The sequence below is a fragment of the Palaemon carinicauda genome, chromosome 25, assembly GCF_036898095.1.
Source record: "Palaemon carinicauda isolate YSFRI2023 chromosome 25, ASM3689809v2, whole genome shotgun sequence".
Lineage (NCBI taxonomy): Eukaryota > Metazoa > Arthropoda > Malacostraca > Decapoda > Palaemonidae > Palaemon > Palaemon carinicauda.
In genome coordinates, this window is record NC_090749.1 from 103,832,211 (window position 1) to 103,852,706 (window position 20,496).

A 20,496-nucleotide genomic window follows, 5' to 3' on the forward strand; every position below is an offset into this window, starting at 1 on the left:
ATGGAAAATAATCAAACAAATTTATTAAAATCTTATGGTTAATAACAGTGAATAAATTGAAGGAACTGGGAAGAAAACTTACGATGTACTACAATATTATAGTTACCCTTAAAACGTTTTCTTTGATATACCTATAAAAGAAAACGAAAACTATTTTTAACGGTAACTATACTATATAGAGTTTCAGCTTAAATCATTGGAAAAAATCAGTCAAACAATATATATATATATATATATATATATATATATATATATATATATATATATATATATATATATATATATATATATATATATATATATATATATACATACATAATATATATATATATATATATATATATATATATATATATATATATATATATATATATATATACACACACACAGCGAGAATGACTTTGTGAATGGAAAAGAGCAAATTATTATTAGCTAAGCTACAACACTAGCTAGAAAAGCAGGATTCTATAAGCCCAAGGTCTCTATCAGGGAAAAATAACCTAGTGTGAAAAGGAAATGAGGAAATAAGCAAATTACAAGAGAAGTAATGAACAATTCAAATAAAATATTTTAGGAAGAGTAACAACATTAAAATAAATCTTTTACATATAAACTATAGAAATAAAAAGAAAAACCAGAGGAAGAGAAACTAGATAGAATAATGTGCCTGGGTGTACGCCCAAAGCAGAGAACTCTAATCCAATACAGTGGAAGACCATGGTACAGAGGCTATGGCACTACCCAAGACTAGAGAACAATGGTTTGATTTTGGAGTGTCCTTCTCCTAAAAGAGCTGCTTACCATAGCTAAGGAGTCTCTTCTACCCTCACCAAGAGGAAAGTTGCCACTGTACAGTTACAGTGCAGTAGTTAACCCCTTGGGCGAAGAAGAATTGTTAGGTAATCTCAGTGTTGCCAGGTGTATAAAGGATAGAGTAGAATCTGTAAAGAATAGACCAGGCTATTCGGTGTATGTGTGGGCAAGGGGAAAATGAACCGTAACCAGAGAGAAGGATCCAATGAAGTACTGTCTGGCCAGACAAAAAACCCAGTAAGTTAAAGTGAATGGAAGAATAAGTATTATTTTATGGGAATGCATTGAAATGTCGTAAAATTGTAATAACGGAGAAAGCGACTGAAACAGGACGGCGTAACAAGGTTAAACTAGAAAAAATGAGAAATATGCACATGGGTATTGCATCAATAAATACATACATACGGTATCATAAGGGTCAAGTTTCGTAAAAGGAGGAGGGCCTACAAGAATACGAGTAATCCTATTGGTCAAAAGAAAGCAGGCGAGTGGTTCATACGCACAAGTTCTAATCTGGTTAACATGCACGTACATACACACGAACAGGAATCATGCGCAGAAAGTATATGTTTAGTATGTTCCAAGTCATGTACGTATTGAACGGGAGCGAATGTCAAAAAAAAAAAAAAATTGAACAGTACATTATACAACTACTATAGGACATAGATAATTTGTGCAGGTTTCAATGGATTTATTATACATCAAAGAAAATAATGTAGATGGGAGAAAAGGTTTATTTCTACCATTATTTACTGGTTTCCCAGTATATTTTCCTCACCCTAAGTTGCCGGTTCCAACTGGGTAGGCCCCATTATCGGTGGATATATATATATATATATATATATATATATATATATATATATATATATATATATATATATATATATATGTATGTATATATATATATATATATATATATATATATATATATATATATATATATACACATATATATACATATATATATATATATATATATATATATATATATATATATATATATATATATATATATATATATATATATGTGTGTGTGTGTATATATATGTATATATATGTGTATATATATACATATATATATATATATATATATATATATATATATATATATATATATATATATATATATATATATCACTGTTTTTTATTTGCAGTGAAAATGCATGTTATTTTTTAAAGAAAACTGGCGTTTTTCTACAGAAAATAACTTTTCTAATTTTCCTGTCATTAACTATAATAAAAAGGGAAATTAATCTCTGAAAAATCTCTCTTTATCTTATATAAAAAAGTACAGACGAGAGTTGGTCTACACAGACCTTCAGTGGGCTGCCCAAATATTTAATAATGACCTTTGTATATGTCCTACTACCTCTAAATGTCTCTAAAATATGTCCAATTTAAGAATTTCCTTGGCCGGAGGACTACTAAAATATCCTTCAGCCACTACGCCTTTGAATTTTGAATTTCTTCTGAGCTAATAACACCAGGTTGTAAACCTATATGATAACTATATAATATAAATGTACATTAACTCACAATGTCTATTAGAAGAGCTGATACCAAAATTATTGATAATTTCCTCAATTAGGGCAAAATATAAGTAAGACTTTTGAAGTAACGCTGATCCCTAGTTCGTGACGTCACCTTGACAGATCTAATGTAAACAAAGAATCGACATCTTCTTCTTCTTGTTTTTTAACCGCCAGAGTTAAAGGCTTTAATTTTCAGTCGTATTGAACTAAGAACTTGAATTAGTATTGAAGTACAAAAAGTAAAAAAAAGTAAATTAGTCTAATTTTCTGGTAATTTAGAGATCAAACACACATTAAGAAGTTATTTTCATTTCATATATATGATCAGGTTCAGGGGTAAGGCATAGCCTATACAACGGCGCCCTTTATAGATTTTGGTCAGCATGTCCTAGCGCTGGGGCCTGGCAGGCCAGTCAGCACTGATATAAAACTAAAAGAAAAATTTCCAAAGTATTAGAATAAAGGGAAATTGAAAATAGAACATTGAAATTTTCACCAACATAATTTTGGGCAGAATATGTGATATTTCTTTCCCTTATTAACCAACAAACTATTTCAAAAGGAAAACAAAGGGCTACACACTAAAATTATTTTATTGTCCTTAAAATATCAACAAATGCAGACATAACAGCTGGAATCAGAGGGACACTTAGTATAGCGCAGACCTCCACCCCGGCAGCTTATTTCTCAACCTTATGCTCGACATTGACCTTTGGCCTAGGACCTTCAAAACTAAATAACTTTCACATGACAATTAATCCCTGAATGTTTCACTACCCTATGAGTAAAATTGTGACCTCCGTAACGGCAGCTTATTTCTCTACCTTTTGCTTGACCTTGACCTTTGACTTTTAAAATAGAATCACTCCCATATCCTAACATAACAATTAATCCCTGAAAGTTTCACTACTCTGTGAGTAAAATTGTGACCTCTGCAACGGCAGCTTATTTCTCTACCTTTTGCTTGACCTTGACCTTTGACTTTTAAAATAGAATTACTTCCACGTCTCAACATAACAATTAATCCCTGAAAGTTTCACTACTCTATGAGTAAAATTATGACCTCCGCAAAGACAGTTTATTTCTCTACCTTTTTCTTGACCTTGACCTTTGACTTTTAAAATAGAATTACTTCCACGTCTCAACATAACAATTAATCCCTGAAAGTTTCACTACTCTATGAGTAAAATTGTGACCTCCGCAACGGCAGCTTATTTCTCTACCTTTTGCTTGACCTTGACCTATGACTTTTAAAATTGAATCACTTCCATGTCTCAACATAACAATTAATCCCTGAAAGTTTCACTACTCTATGAGTAAAATTGTGACCTCCGCAACGGCAGCTTATTTCTCTACCTTTTGCTTGACCTTGACCTATGACTTTTAAAATTGAATCACTTCCATGTCTCAACATAACAATTAATCCCTGAAAGTTTCTCTACTCTATGAGTAAAATTGTGGCCAACTTTCCAACTTCGTTGACGTAGGTAATTCATTATAATCTCAACTCGTTACTGTCTCATGAAAATTAGAGGATGCGGTTAATCAGAGGATCTAGACCACTTGACACACTGCTGATGGGGACTAAGGTGGCTTTATCTTGAGCTGCTTCTCTGAACCATCTTCCTCTTCTATTAACATGCTTGTTTCCCATTCGTATGGGGTAAGCACGGCTACCTTCTTTTTGAAGGACTTCGCTTTGGCTTTGGGGTAGACCATAGTCCGGATCAGCTGCCCTGCCTGGCATCGCTTAGATCTCGACAGCGTATGTTCCTGTGTTTTATCTGTCACCAGAGTCCTTCCTCCCAGAAGCAAGGAGTCTTGGCGTGGTTAGGTGGACAGTTTGGGACGTGTGAGGTGTCTAAACCATACCCAGATGAATTCTCCAAGGATTTTGGGCCAGTGAGGGCCACAGGGCACCCTCCACTGTATTACAAAGTGGTCAGATACACCTAGGGAAGTGGGACATTTGAACCAGAGGGTACCCGCCTTGGCACCGGGGAGGTGTGGTGTGTTGTGCGATACTCCACCAGAGTATTTGAAACCATACGGTACCTAGCAACTTTATACCTCCTCTTGGTGTATCCAGGTCTTTGATAGCATTCTGTTAGTCTCAGAAGCTGTTAGTCAGGTATATGGCTCCAGGTCAGAGGAGTGAGTGAGGGAAATCTGATCTTTCCATCTGATGCAAGCAGAAAATATGAAAATGGTCCAGTAGCTTGAGGCAATGTTGATATATTGTCTGTATCTGTGTCCTATGGAGCAGAATGGCGATGTATACAGACTTTTGCTTTCTCACAGCATAAATTTGGTGTAGGTACTTCCAAAGTTCAATCTTGTACTCTGGTTGATCCTTATGGGATAGAAAGGTCACAACCCAATGATAGGGAACTTGAAGTTAGCCTAAAATATAAAAATTGCCTAAATATGTAACATAATAATGGTATACTTTGACAGTGTTAGATTTGCTTCGCTCAGGCGCAACTGTCGATTGTCTCGAAAGAGGCCGTTCCCTTTAAAAGTCCCGTTTCAATAACGCGACCGTTTTGAGTGGGGATGACGTCGCTCTCCAGTGAGTCTTGTACCAGATAAGGCAAGTGGCCTTCATCTGTGTTTCCCAGTAGGTTGGACATCTGATAATGAAACGAAAAAGAATCATAAGTTAACATGGAAGAAAACTTCCCTGAATAATAATAATAACGAAAATAACAGCATATGTTATCTTTATCTGTGCTCGTGAGATTGATTAAATTGTACAGCGAACAAGAATACGGTACCCTGAGTCAGTTTGGATTAGTTGAACGGTGCAGGAGAGATGAAACTCTCACAACATAAGTAAGGATTTTGAGTCTTAGGTTAGGTTAGGGAGCAATGTGAAAAATAAGAATATAGTTTCCCAAGTCAGTTTGGATTAGTGAGATGGTGTAGTAGGGATGAAACTCTCACCCGATAAATATGGATTTCGAGTCTTAGGTTAGGTTAAAGAGCAATGTGAGCTCTAGTGGATGTTCATATGTGTTCGATTACCTTTAGATGTCTCTCCAGAAGAGGGATAAACTCAAAGTCATGGTCGTCATCCCCAAACGGGTTAAGTAGAGCCTCCGCCACCTTTATCCATCCTACGTAGACCAGCAGCTGAAGAATACCGAAGACGGGGAAGTACAGGTCTATCGTGTGACCGTCGTAGCCCTCAGCGGGGTCTAGGATCTGCTCTCCTATGAGAGAGAAGGTGTAGAAAGAGTACACGGCTATTGTCACCACCTGTAAGGATACAAAGGATGGATCGTAAGATACAGTAAATGATAATTGTAAATTTATTTGTCTTAATTATTTTTTAGTTATACATAGAGAAAGATTATAACGATTAGCATTTTGAGCCATAAAAAGAGCTTAATACACTAATCATAGGTTTGAACTAGCTTCCGTTTCAGTTTTTTAGCTCATATTGTAGTTAAAGATAGCTATTTCAATATGGGCACCTGTAGGTAAAATGTAGGTAAAATGTTTTCAAACAATATACTCTACCAATACCCTTAATACAGACAAAGAAAAAGCCTATAGGGGTGAGCCTCTTCTATATAACAAGAAACTCAGGTACTCTTACCTGTGTGTAAACCAAGGGAATGTTGTGCTCGTTCCAACCCAAAAGCTCTCCACACTTGCCCCTGACATTCAGTATCGCTTCGACGATAACTTTCTCCAGTCCGTCCGTGCGTATCCGACCTTGCTTCCTCGCCTTCTCGACAAGCTTGCAGGCCCACAGCGTCGGGACATATGCTTTGTGGACTGAGACATGACTATCTAGCTCCTCAAGGATCTTCAGTTCAGTGTCAGTCAGGTACCCTGTCGAAAACAGAAGTGGAAGTGACTGGAACCTTCAGGCTTTCTTGATTATAAATAGGTAGCTTGTAGTATCTCGTACCTAGGAAATTTTTTTCTTTATGTAGACAGAAATATGGATTCCTACGATCTTTCTATTTATGCCTATGCTGGTTTTCAGATGGTACTCATAACAACAACTATTTCCTTCCATATAGAAATTATTAGCTTAAGATCTAGTTCCCAGTGAAATCTCAAGAAGTCATACCTGCACCAGCAAAATGTTGCAATGTTGGCAGACGCTCCTTTACTCCAGGGGAAATCATTGAGAAAGTCATTGCAATTGCAAGATTGACATATCGGAGGATGGTCGTGCGAATCAGCCTAGCCTCGGTGTCCTGTGTTGGAGAAGGAGAAGAAGAGGTAATGTTTCTGCCTGTGTCTGTAGATGCTGAGAAAGTATCTCAAGAAGGAATGGACTGTAGCCATCCATTAGTCTAGATTTTGACTTTGAATAGAATCATAATAATGACAATGTTAACATACACTGGTATAATGAACTCACCTGACCCTTGATATAAGTTGCGACAAGAATGGCTGTCGTGTCTGGCCAAGGAATACTCTTGTAAGTTCCCCACCATCGATCCACGACTAAAGACACGTAAAACCCCAACACGAACGAGACGGGGATCAGGTCTCGGAAGCGAGCGCACGTCAGGACGAAGTTTTCGAAAGTTCTACGTCGTGAAAGAGATAAGTTATAAAAGAAACATATCCAGATGAAGAAAATTATTCTGGTCATATTCACAAGTATCAGAGATTATATTAATTGAGAATCCAAATAGGATTAATGGGCCGCTCTTAACTTTTCCTGTTCAAAGCCCCAGAGGCTTGTTGTAACGAGGAATCCGAATGTATTCGAGACTCAAAGGAATAGAATTAAGAGGTTCAGGAAGATTTTCAATACACTTCCACTATACTTACTTCTTAGACTCCCCCTCGAGGGCCAAGCGATAGACAAGTGAGATGCCGTAATACAGGAGCAGGTAAACAAGCACATCCTGCCACACCATCTTGTAGAGCGTCCCACGCCATCTGTTGAGCAAAAATGAAGTTTCACTTTTGACTTGAGATACTTTTTGACAACGGAAAAACTCACAGACAAATCTCTCCTACTGTACTTTATTACAGAACTTATAGAAATGTTTCTTTTAAAGTCTTAAGGGTCTGATTTTTACTTAAAGTAGTAAGAGTCAATACTGGATGTTAATAAAAGCAACTTACCACAATTAGAGTCATCTATACAACACTGACCTGAGTAGAAGCTTTGCAAAGGAACCAAATCCTTGTTGGCTGGCAACTTTTTGTGTGTACTTCACCGTCATTTTCAAAAAACTTCCGAGACTTCTCAGCACTTATTCTGGCATCGAAATAACCCAAAAACCTCCAATGTCAAGTATATGTTCGCTAGACCTGGATTTCTCGTGTCCAAAAGGGAAGATATCACTCAAGGAAATTTGGGCGACTGAGAATCACTACTTTGTTATCTATAGTTTATGAGAATCACGACTTTTTTTTATCAGTGATTTTGTTTTTTGGAATCATCAAGTTTTGATGAAACCATGTTTATTTTTGAAAGATCTCAAAGATGCATTAACAATTCACTAGAACGAAAAGGAATATTTGTTTAGCAATAGGCAGATGAAAATGCTTTAGAACTGTATGTTGATCAAATGAAATTTTTGATGAAACCACAACATCTGATAATGAAAAAAATCTGGAAGCTATCGAGAGGATAGCTCGCCCCCCCCCCTCTCTCTCTCTCTCTCTCTCTCTCTCTCTCTCTCTCTCTCTCTCTCTCTCTCTCTCTCTCTCTCTCTCTCTCTCTCTCTCTCTCTCTCTCTCTCATTAACCATCAGGGATTTAAAAGGACCTTTGCAGATGATTTATCTGGGTTGGTGAGTATGCTAGCCAATGCACCACTTGAGAGAGAGAGAGAGAGAGAGAGAGAGAGAGAGAGAGAGAGAGAGAGAGAGAGAGAGAGAGAGAGAGAGAGAGAGAGAGGGGATAGGTCTGGGGACGTGTCTTGCATTGAAGTTTATTTCTTCCACCAGAGTTCTTATGAAAATGCACTTTTCTATACTTTGGTCTAGGGAATCTTCCACAGTAATATGCATTTCCTGTCTCCATTTATCAGCTACTTCACGCTTCATAGTCCTCAGTCATGTAGGCCTGGGTCTTCCAACTCTCCTCGTACCTGGTGGAGCCCAGTCAGATGTCTGGTGAACTAATCTCTCTCGAGGAGTGCGAAGAGCACTCCCAAACCATCTCCATCTACCCCATCACCATGATCTCATCATATGTAGAACATAAGAAAATCTACAAAAAAACAGACACACAAACAATTTCACAGTTGATAAAATCACAGTTGTTCTCTGACCGGTGTCTTGGGATCACACTGCAGCAGTAGGACCTAAGAATCGGCGTGATATAAGTCCCTCTCTGTACTATCTAATCTATAATCTCTTTCAAAGGTGTGTCTCAAGAACTGACAGCTGAGATATTCTACCATAAGGCGAGTCAGAGGAAGAAGGGTACCTCACAGGAAAAAGTAATTGGAAGTAATGCTTCTCGTTTGCATTGTTATTTCCAGGATCATATCATCAATATCAATATCATCCTACGCCTATTGACGCAAAGGGCAACGATTATATTTCTCCAGTCGTCTCTATCTTGAGCTTTTAATTCAATACTATGCCATTCATCTCATATTTCACGCTTCATTGTCCTTAGTCATGTAGGCCTGGGTCTTCTAACTCTTCTAGTGCCTTGTGGAGCCCAGTTGAAAGTTTGTCGAACTAATCTCTTTTGCGGAGTGCGAAGAGCATGCCCAAACCATCTCCATCTACCCCTCACCTTGATCTCATCCACATATGGCACTCGAGTAATCTTTCTTATAGTTTTATTTCTAATCCTGTTTTGCCATTGAACTCCCAATATTCCTCTGTGAGGGATTTCAGGATGGCAAAGAAAAATTCAGTAGATCTTCCAACAGATCAACTTTATTATCTTGCTCTGTATTTGCCTCTTGAAGATTTTGAGGTAATTAAACTTGTGGTTCAATTAAGTTACTCTTGGAATATTATCTTTAATGAAGGTTATCTATAAAGCAGGGCATTACATACGTAATTTCAAATGTTAATAATTTTTCGTCGTTCCATGATTGGTCTTTTGACAATTCCCCGTTCCGTCGGTGCCTTGTCGCTATGCATTTAAAAATAAGGGTTCTTATATCTACGTTCTAAGTCCCAAGTAGCCAATTCCTTGTTCACCCAGGTCTCACACTGGTAGAAACGAATCTCTAATGTCCAGTAGATGCTCATTTCAGTCCTTCGTAGCCAAAGTCTTCTTTACCAAGGTCTCGCGTGGCTTGATATGGGCCTTGCCTGTCTCTATTTATTAACAGCTTATCGCGAAAGGATATTAATCCCATAATCCAAAGATTAATTCTTTACAGTAAGATCAGATGTTTACTTTCTCAAAGCGATAAGGAATGACTGCCTTAACCTAACCAGCTGTTTCGTTTCCTTTTGATTACTTCTTGCGATATCTCAAGTAATTCCTTTGATTGTGTATTACATGTTTTAATCATTCTAACTCTGGTACTAGAATAAGTTGAAATTATATTCTAAGAGTATTTGGTGTTAGCTAAATACATTGTTTACCTGTTATCATTATTATTATGTGCTCTATGGCTGGGAGGAACGTAGAGAGTAGAGGTCCCCTTTTTGTTTTATTTCATTTGTTGATGTCAGCTACCCCCCATAATTGGGAGAAGTGCCTTGGTATATGTATGTATGGCAAACGATCTTCCAATTGCCACATATTCTACCCTGGGCACCAAAGATGGGTCAGATAACTTGACCTATAAGGTGGGCTACCCAAATACAGTCTTGATCCCTTTAGATTTTAGAACCTTGACCTATAACCTTTTCATGTTTGCCTCGGAGGAAGGATTTTAAGAATGAATTTGCATTTCCCTTTTATTTTGAACTTCCTTCACACAACTTCGAGAACCACTTTGCCTCGAAATTCCAAGACGAGATTCTGAATGAGATATCTGGCATCGTTTTTTTTTTTTTTTTTCAAATTGTCAATTGATATAACAATGATACATGCAGTCTCCTATAGATATAAATAAACTAGGTATGTCTTGGGAGCCATTTTTATATATATTAGAATGGAATAAAATACTTTTTATAACATATTTTTCTTTTAAATGTGGTGAATCTCAGATTAGAATTTATATAATAAAGTATTTTGTAAATTTAGTTTAAGTGTTTCATTTATCATAAGTGGATATATATATATATATATATATATATATATATATATATATATATATATATATATATATATATATATATATATATATTATATATATATATATATATATATATATATATATATAATATATATATATATATATATATATATATATATATATATATATATATATATATATATATATATATATATTAGTTAAGGAAATTTATACAACAATGAATCCATTATTATGATCAATATTAAAGATTTTAAATTAATTCCCTTTTTGTCTTTCACTAAACTTTACCAAATGTTCATAACCTTTTAAACTTGGATATCATATATATATATATATATATATATATATATATATATATATATATATATATATATATATATATATATATATATATATATGTTATCATAATAAACTCTGAATCTCATAGCAAAGGTGATATAAGTTCTGTTCTTCATGTAGCAATAAATGAGACCCCAATTATACAATGAAAGGAAGAATTTACATACTGAATAATACATCTCGTTCATCACAACATCCCAGTTTAACAGGATTAAATACAGTTTGTGTTCACAACCCAAGCACAGACATCAGTAATTATATGAGCGGGTATTCATATTACAAATAACACCTACATAAATATTAGTCCCCCGCAAAGATTCTGGGCAAAACAAGCTCCACCCACTGATGACATCATAGTTAATCATGTTGTGTAACCGAAATAAGCCCCACCCCCTGATGACGTCATAGCCAATCATATTGTCTCCCTGAAATAAGCCCCATCCCCTGATGACGTCACAGCCAATCATATTGTCTCCCTGAAATAAGCCCCATCCCCTGATGACGTCATAGCCAATCATGTTGTCTCCCCAAAATAAGTCCCACCCCTTGATGACGTCATAGTCAATCACGTTTGTCTCTCACATTAGCAGTGGTGACAATACATCCCCTCACAAATTTCAAACTATACTAACTTATAATCACTTTAAAGGGATGTGTTGGGACTGCTGCTAATGCGGGAGACGTCATCAGCGGGATGGGGGGGGGCTTATTTTAGGGACACAACATGATTGGCTATGACATCATCAGAGGGTTGGGCTTATTTTGCCCGGAATCTCTGCGGCAACTATAGTTAAACTAAGTAATTACCATTGTTTATCACAGTTAAATGTCACAAACGAAGCTCCTATATACTTAACACTATTGAATTATGATGGTGTTTCTTAGACCGAATTGCTTCGTTTGATTGTTAAGTGATACTGAGTGGTTGAGGCCTCTTTCCCACTATGCATTTTCAATCCACTTCAGCAAACGGCGTGGATCCGCCTTCATCAGTCGACTGATAGATTATATGAATCCTTTCACACCAGAGTGGAGTGGATTTTTCACCGCAGCGGCACTGCCTTACACGAGCGGTGGCCCACGGGCTTTGCGCGGATCTAGTCAGATGTTGGTGAGAGTTGGCTATTGTGTTCAACAGAAGTCTTCACACCACACAATTTTTTCGGCCTCCTGTTCGGCGGGCAGTAGTAGGCCACACAGTGTTTCATATGGATGTGATTAATAAACATACAGACATGGAACAAAATATTGATATTGAATAACTGGTTTCAATTCTACTAAAGGTAGAATTGAAACCAGTATTATGGGACAAAGGTCTAGGAAAGAAGTTTTCTGTGGATTAAGGGAGGATTTTGATAGTCTGGATAATAAAGAAAAGAATAAATTTGCTAAGTGTACAGTATTCAATTTTCCATTTAAAAATATTTTTAGTATACCAATTGTGTCAAATTAGGTTTTGCAAAGATATTTAGGAATTTGTATAATATATACACAAATCTGGTTGTAATTACATTCATAAATATTATTCCCTTAACCCTCACATATTCTAGATAATTACCAACTCAAAGCTCACTCTTCATTCATGGAAAAACAGCAAATGTGATTCTAATATCATTTGCGATTGTCGACTGCAATATCGACAGTTTTCGTCCACTGTACTTGAGGGGTAGAGACTGCTCCATGTGTGGAAAAAACTCATGGTACGAAAGAAGCCTTAAATGTCCCACTGATTTTGATATGATAGAAATCACGCGTAAACACCGGTTTCCTTCGACGTTTAACAGAAGTAAACGCTACGAAGGTTGATAAAAGTCATGCTGCTGGATAACACTGATTTTGAATTCCAATGGATAGTCTGCGAGTAGACGCGTATTATTCGTCAACTAGACGGCGTTTCCATCGGGGATTAGGACGGAGTTCTCCGACGACGCACCGGCGCTCTCCGACGAGGCACCGGTGTTCTCTGACGAGGCACCGGCGTTTGGAACCATGCCGAAAGTGGGCGAGGTTTGCTGATCATCTTTTTTCTGCAGACTACTGCGATCCGCGTCTCGAATCGACGCTGGCGAGTCTACTGCATCACAGAGCATGTATGACATCTGTAGGAGAAATTGGAATGAATACCTAGAGAGTTTTGAATATGGATATTATTTTGATTCATGATATTAATAGTCTATTATGGAGATACGAATGAAAGAGTGACATAATAATGATAATAATAATAATAATAATATCTTTTCTTTGTTTCATAAAAGTGTGTAATCTATTCATTATGAACATCATTAATAAAGTTTATATTCACAAATGATATTAATGTCCATGTTAAAATCATATTTAATACAGTACTATTATCATCATATTCAACCTCACTTTTATTGCTACTATCATTATCAAATCAATTCCTGAAAGTTTCACTACTCTATGAGTAAAAATTGTGGCCAGGAAGTTGTTCAGGAACAAACAAACAAACGGACAAACATCGGTCGAAAACATAACCTCCTCCGAACTTCGTTGGTGGAGGTAACAATAATAAACATAACAGCAATAAGAAAGACCTCCTCACCTCCCTGTGTCTCTCCAACAGAGGAATGAATTCGAAGTCGTGGTCGTCGTCCCCGAAAGGATTCAGAAGGGCTTCGGCCACTTTGACCCATCCTATGTAGAAGAAGAGCTGCAGGAGGGCGAACATCGGGATGTAGAGGTCAATCTCGTGACCCTTGAGATCCTTGGACGGGTCAAGGTACTGCTCGCCCAGGAGCGACGACCCGAAGAAGGAGTAGACAGCGATGGTCACGACCTGGAAGAAACGGAGAAGACGCCGTTTTGGATGAGCTTATCGTTGCTAGGCTCGAATTCTGGGTTCGAATCCTAAATTTGAATACTGGGTTCGAATCTTAGCTTCAAATCCTGGATTTGAATGCTAGGTTCGAATAATGGGTTCAAATTCTATGTTCAAATCCTACGTTCAAATCCTGGGTTTGTAACCTGGGTTTGAATCCTAGGTTTTAAGCATAGGTTCAAATCCCCTGGCAGGGGTTCAAACCCATGGTTGTGAGGTTGGAAGTAGGCCGTGTTTGGGCTAACTTACACTAAAGTTACAATTAGGTTCGAATCCTACTGCAGGAAGGAGAGGTTTTTGTTTTATATTTTACTCTGATTTGAGGTTCGAATCCTAATGCGGGAGGGACAGATTCTTCGTTTACTTTATGTTTGGTTTCAAGGCCCATAGCAGCAAGAGGTTGTGAAGAGATAAAGAAGTCTTTGGGATATTTTAGGATATACTGTATATATACGTGCGAAGTGACTTTCTTACATGCATGTACCGCACGTGTTTCACACAAGCCCGTACGCTGTAATCAAGTACTAACTATAGCGAGATATTTACATTCGGGAGGTGGAATTGATGCAATGAGAGTAGCATCATCTGCATATGTAACCACTTTTCACGCAACAGTATTTCTGTTTTTTTTATATGTCGCTCTCCCCTCGCACTGATAATAATCTGTTTAAGCCTGATTCTGTTTGAATTTTTGTGACGTTCTTTCTCGGAACGGCTTGCATATAAACTCATGATCTGTTAAAATAAAGTTAGTTATCACCTACCGGCTCGCTCGCCCACGCACTTTCCCCCCGGGGTCAAAATCATATGAGAAAGAACCCTCTCCCCCTCAAAATAATACAGCAAACAAGAACCATTATTCCCTCTGGAATCGAAACCAGACGCTCCCATTCCCATTTAGTGGGAATTCCGGTCAGGAGTATCGCCTCATTTAACCCAATTACCAATGATTCCTGGCTTCCACCATCAGCTCATAAAAAAGATCCTTTGGTTTGTTTTATTTCTACTCTATTTCTTATTTACTTTATTTATTTGACCAATGTATTTTCAGGTTACTGTATTCATTTGTATCGTCTAAAGTGATCATTTTGTACGTATGTGCTACCAAGCAGTGTTTTTCCATAGAATTAACTAGAACTGGCACCCTGTAGAGTGCATACCTTTACCAATGCCACATCACAAGATAGGCTATTAAATTATGCACATTTTGGCACTAGGTTCATGCATATCGGATAAAAATTGGACACAAATAGCAAAAAGACGTTTTGACCTTTTCGTTACCTTGACCTTGACCTTTAATCCAATCACTCCCAAAATCTAATCAAATTGTCCTTGGATCATGACCAATCATCCATCCAAATTTGATGAGATTCGGTCAAATACTTTTTGAGTTTTCGGATTACAAATACACTGACATACCCTGCGTATCAAAGCATAATCTTCATCACGCTCTATCGCGTAAAATAGGGTATGGAGCTCGCAACTTCACACCACAGAAATATCCTCAAACAAATCTATGTATTTGAAGGGAGCGCTGATAACATATACCATTACCAGCTTGGCAAATAACCCAAAAAGGTGTGAATTACATCACCTTATCTTAATATAATCCTGTGTCTGATAAGATTACTTAATTAAATTCTGCTGTATTGAGAGGAGTGGATAAGTGGTTTCTTTTCCTTTAATATCTACTTTTTTAAAAATCTTTTTGTTATCTTACTCTTTCTTATTTATTGATTATTCTTTAGTTCGTTATCTAATCTACTGTATTGTATTCCTTGGGGCTATGGCAATAACAATAATGCCATAGCCTCTGTACCATGGTCTTCCACTGTCTTAGGTTAGAGTTCTCTTGCTTGAGGGTACACTCGGGCAAGCTATTCTATCTAGTTTCTCTTCCTCTTGTTTTTTTTTAAGTTTTTATAGTTTATACATGAAATATTTTTTTTAATGTTACTGTTCTTAAAATGTTTTATGTTTATTGTTAATTACTTCGCTTGTAGTTTCCTTATTTGCTTTCCTCACTGGGCTATTTTCCCTGTTGGAGCCCTTGGGCTTATAGCATTATGCTTTTCCAAGTAGGGCTGTAGCTTAGCAAGTGATAATAATAATGATAATAATAGTGATGGCAATAATAATAGAAATTATTATTATTATTATTATTATTATTATTATTATTACTTGCTAAGCTACAACCCTACTTGGAAAAGCATAATGCTATAAGCCCAAGGGCTCCAACAGGGAAAATAGCCCAGTGAGGAAAGCAAATAAGGAAACTACAAGCGAAGTAATTAACAATAAATATAAAACATTTTAAGAACAGTAACATTAAAATAAATATTCCATACATAAACTATAAAAACTTAAAAAAAAAACAAGGAGAGAAATAAGATAGAATAGTGTGCTCGAGTGTACCCTCAAGCAAGAGAACTTCTAACCCAAGACAGTGGAAGAAGACCATGGCACAGAGGCTATGGCATCCTCATATTGATTGCCTTTGAAGCCAGACAGGGGAGATGGAAAACCATCTATAATTTAGACAACACCTTTGATGCATCCAAGCTGTGGTCTGTAATCGGAAAGCTTAAAGCTGTCTGGTGATAGAGAGCTTGATAAGTTCCCCTGGGAGCTTTTAGCCACTCTTATGGTCCAGCAATTTTTTAAGGATAAGTGGAGGCTAAAAAGGAGTATGCTTTATTCTGAATCTTAGAGGGAAGGTGTTGATTTAGTATTGGTTCTCAAACTAAGTGTAATCTAATCAAGAGGCTGATTTATAATTTTGTACGAGAGAAATAATACTTAAAATGAAAATATCTAATTGTTTCTATTAACAGATATGGATTAATGTTTAAAAATGTTTATATCATATTTATGCATTAAGGATATAAATAAATGACACTGCGTGAGACGTTGAATGGGTTAGTCATGTTGTTATTGAGCCTCTTGTGGAAGTTTTCTATGAAGGGTACTCTTCCAGATTTCAACCATTGTATTATAAATCTCTAAGTGTGTTTAAGTAGAAGACCTTACAAAATAACTTAAGGAAGTATTCTGTACGTAAAACTTGGCACGACACAACATATGAAAAGAAGAAGGGAACAAAATCCAAAGAAAGAAAAGAAAGAAGAAGAAGCTGTAGCAGACGACACCGATCTGACCTGCGTGTAAACAAGAGGAATGTTGTTGTCGTTCCAGCCCAGGATGCAGCCGCATTTGGCTCTGACATTGTCTATCTCGTTGATGATTTTGGTCTCGATGACGTCGCTCCGGATCCTGCCGTCCTGCCTCGCCTTCTCCACCATCCTGGTGGCCCACATGACTGGAATCCAGGCCTTGTGAACCTTCGACTTCTTCTCCAGGTCCAGCAGCAGCTGCATCTCATTCTCGTTCAGGTAACCTGCCGCGGGTGGAAAGGGAGAATCGAGCTTTATGCGAGAGGAGGAGAGGTTTAACAGGTTTTGCATGTGTTATAATGTATAAGGCGGGTAACTTCATTTCAACTACACGTCAGGTATAAAGCGGGTAACTCTATTTCAACTATAGGTCTGGTATAAGGCGGGTAAATTAATTTCAACTACAAGTCTGGTATAAAGCGGGTAACTCTATTTCAACTATAGGTCTGGTATAAGGCGGGTAAATTAATTTCAACTACAAGTCTGGTATAAAGCGGGTAACTCTATTTCAACTATAGGTCTGGTATAAGGTGGGTAACTTCATTTCAACTACACGTCAGGTATAAAGCGGGTAACTCTATTTCAACTATAGGTCTGGTATAAGGCGGGTAAATTAATTTCAACTACAAGTCTGGTATAAAGCGGGTAACTCTATTTCAACTATAGGTCTGGTATAAGGCGGGTAAATTAATTTCAACTACAAGTCTGGTATAAAGCGGGTAACTCTATTTCAACTATAGGTCTGGTATAAGGTGGGTAACTTCATTTCAACTACACGTCAGGTATAAAGCGGGTAACTCTATTTCAACTATAGGTCTGGTATAAGGCGGGTAAATTAATTTCAACTACAAGTCTGGTATAAAGCGGGTAACTCTATTTCAACTACAGGTCTGGTATAAGGTGGGTAACGTTTCAACTACACGTCAGGTATAAGGCGGGTAACTTAGTTTCAACTACAGGTCTGGTATGAGGCAGGTAACTTTGTTTCAACTGCAGGTATAAGGTAGGTAACTTGATTTCAACTACAGGTCAGGTACAAGGTGGTTAACTTCGTTTCAACTAGAGGTCTGGTATAAGGTGGGTAACTTCATTTCAACTACAAGTCAGGTATACATGTAAGGTAGGTAACTTTGTTTCAACTACAGGTTTAGTATAAGGTGGGTATCTTCGTTTTACCTACAGGTCAGGTATGAGGTCGGTAACTGCGTTTCCACTACAGGTCACTTACCAGCGACAACGAAATGTTGAAGAGTCGGCAGTTTCCTCGTGACTGCTGGCGAGACCATGGAGAACGTGATGGCGATGGCCAGGTTGACGTAACGGATGATGGTCAGCCTTTGTTCCTTGGTTTCCTGGTCCTGTCGGTTGGATATTTTGGTTAGAAGAGCTGGTTAAATAAGCTGGTTGGAAAGGCTGTTGCTTTCCGCATCTATTTCCAGGACGAGGTTATAACCTGCAGTGCATCTAATGCTGTAGGTCGTGTTCAAGATCCATACTAGTAGCGATCGTTTTGTCTACAACTTCGTCTGTTTTCAGTTATCTAAAATCATCTTCATTTAGCCCATAGATTATAGTTTGAAAGTACTTGACATTACACTTGAAATATGACACATATAATGTAATACAATACAAAGATTTTAAATTAGAAAATGATAACAAGCATGTTGAAATACAGTAGAATGTGTATCGAGGATGATTTATCGGAGGCCTCTTGCCTAGTATTTTCTGGAAGTGATTGATCGTAACTAGAACCAGAAATAGCAGGTTGGATAACAGATAGATCTCAATGGTCAAGACATTTTTGGACATGAGGCGAGGAATTATTGGGAGCCGGATAACCGTAGAGGGAAGGTATATTGGAAGAACAGGAACGAGGGATAAATTAGGAAGAAAGGGCACACGATAGGTGAGATATGAGGAAAATTGTCCTGTTTATGTGAAGGAAACTCGAGGGAACTTGACTTCCATATTCATTAATAGACCTTCTAGAATTCCTACAATGTTTGGTAGAAACTGACAATGAACTGACGAATAGTTGGTGCTATTTTCTTATTGCTATCGCTGGCTAAGAACTTGTACAGAACGAGTATAAAGGCAAAGGCATCCCAAGGCTAAAAAGGAACAAAGAAGTAAAGATTAAACTATAACAGATAAACAACAGATAGAAATATATACTTAGAGATAAATTCAAGCATATAACAATTTTTTACTCGCGACCCTCCAATGGTTTAACGATATCCTCAAGGCCCCTATGAAATAAAGTGTCTTCTAAAATGAATACTTTGGTGTCATGTCTATGAAGATTGGAACACGAAGGATGGTCAGAATTAAGGAAAATATAATGCCGATGTTATGACGTTTTCCAAAAAGGTCTACTGTATTCGTACAGTAGTTCTGGGAAAATTATGTTGACTTATTTGACACACAGACAGAAAGGCAGCAATATCAAACAAGAAGGTACTGAACATAACAAAATAACTTTATTGAAAGTCTCGCGGGATCACATAAATTGCTATATACATAATCCAATTTACACCCAGTAACTTCAATTCCATCTCTCTCTCTCTCTCTCTCTCTCTCTCTCTCTCTCTCTCTCTCTCTCTCTCCTCCTCCATAATGTTTGAGATCCAGGCCATACCTCCCATGAGGATATCATTTGAAAATCGAAGGCCGCTGACTGTATATCAGATTGCGATTCCTTGTATCCAATTGTAATATTGACGACTGGCTTGGGAAGTATATACATTTTTTTCATTTGCCATTATAGGAAATTATATTCATATTTTTTCCTCTAAGCAAGATATCTCAAGATGGTATAGGACAAATTTATGCGATAAAACACCGAGTAACGCAAACTTCATCATCATCTCATGATTTATTCACTGTATAAATATGTTCTTTGATTTAAAAGAGCCGCGCTAAAAAGTTTTGTGTCAGAGAGCGTGCGATGAAAAATAGACTCAGGATTAGAAATGAAACTACAAGAGAGCTTAATCGAGTGCTATATGTGGATGAGATCATGGTGATGGTTTGGACATGCTCTTCACACTCCTCTAGTGAGATTAGTTCATCAAACTTTCAGCTGGGCTCTAAAAGGCACTAGAAAGAGTTGGAAGACCCAGGCCTACATGGCTGAGGACTATAAAGCATAAAGTAGGAGATGAAGAATAGAGAAGTATTGATTTAAAAGCTCAAGGTAGAGACGACTGGCCAAATCAAACCAAGGCCCTTTACGTCAACAGGCGTAGGAGAAGATGATGACGATGATGTAGAAGTCTCAAAGTGGTTAGGATTTGGTAATTTTTTGACATAGGAACCCCTTTAAATCTGAGGCGTTCCTGTCAATGACTGTTTATTTATTAACAATTTTGTCCATAAACTACAACATGGATTTTGACTAATTATTGACCATTGGCAGACTTTTTGAACTGGACAGACATTCTGCAAAAGTTCTATTTCTACAAAGATGGTCTGTGACGAATCTTTTTTTTTTTTTTTTTTTTTTTTTACACAGACAGTAGGAAAGAGCTCTTTCTTCTACACAGACAGTAAGAGAAAGCTGTCTCTTCTACACAGACAGTAAGAGAAAGCTATCTCTTCTACACAGACAGTAAGAGAAAGCTATCTCTTCTACAC

General features: G+C 37.2%; 2 protein-coding genes across 4 annotated transcripts in view; both read right to left on the reverse strand.

Moving 5' to 3' along the window:
• Positions 1–3,625: 3,625 nt before the first annotated feature.
• On the reverse strand, positions 3,626–7,823 carry LOC137619312 (bestrophin-2-like). Its single transcript, XM_068349472.1, has 7 exons — positions 7,479–7,823; positions 7,149–7,259; positions 6,730–6,901; positions 6,433–6,562; positions 5,950–6,188; positions 5,373–5,606; positions 3,626–4,978 (listed from the first exon to the last, which is right to left on the reverse strand). The coding sequence occupies exons 1-7, from the start codon at positions 7,547–7,549 to the stop codon at positions 4,820–4,822; spliced, it is 1,116 nt and encodes a 371-aa protein (XP_068205573.1). The 5' UTR covers positions 7,550–7,823; the 3' UTR covers positions 3,626–4,819.
• Positions 7,824–10,794: 2,971 nt separating this feature from the next.
• Positions 10,795–20,496, reverse strand: part of LOC137619313 (bestrophin-3-like) — a 32,878-nt gene continuing 23,176 nt past the window's right edge. For all 3 annotated transcript variants that reach the window (XM_068349474.1, XM_068349473.1, XM_068349475.1), the window contains exons 5-8: positions 18,089–18,218; positions 16,846–17,084; positions 13,412–13,645; positions 10,795–12,947 (exon numbers count right to left, since the gene is read on the reverse strand). In XM_068349474.1, coding sequence (XP_068205575.1) covers positions 12,732–12,947; positions 13,412–13,645; positions 16,846–17,084; positions 18,089–18,218 — 819 coding nt within the window. In that variant the 3' untranslated portion in view covers positions 10,795–12,731. The remainder of the gene's footprint in view (positions 12,948–13,411; positions 13,646–16,845; positions 17,085–18,088; positions 18,219–20,496) is intronic.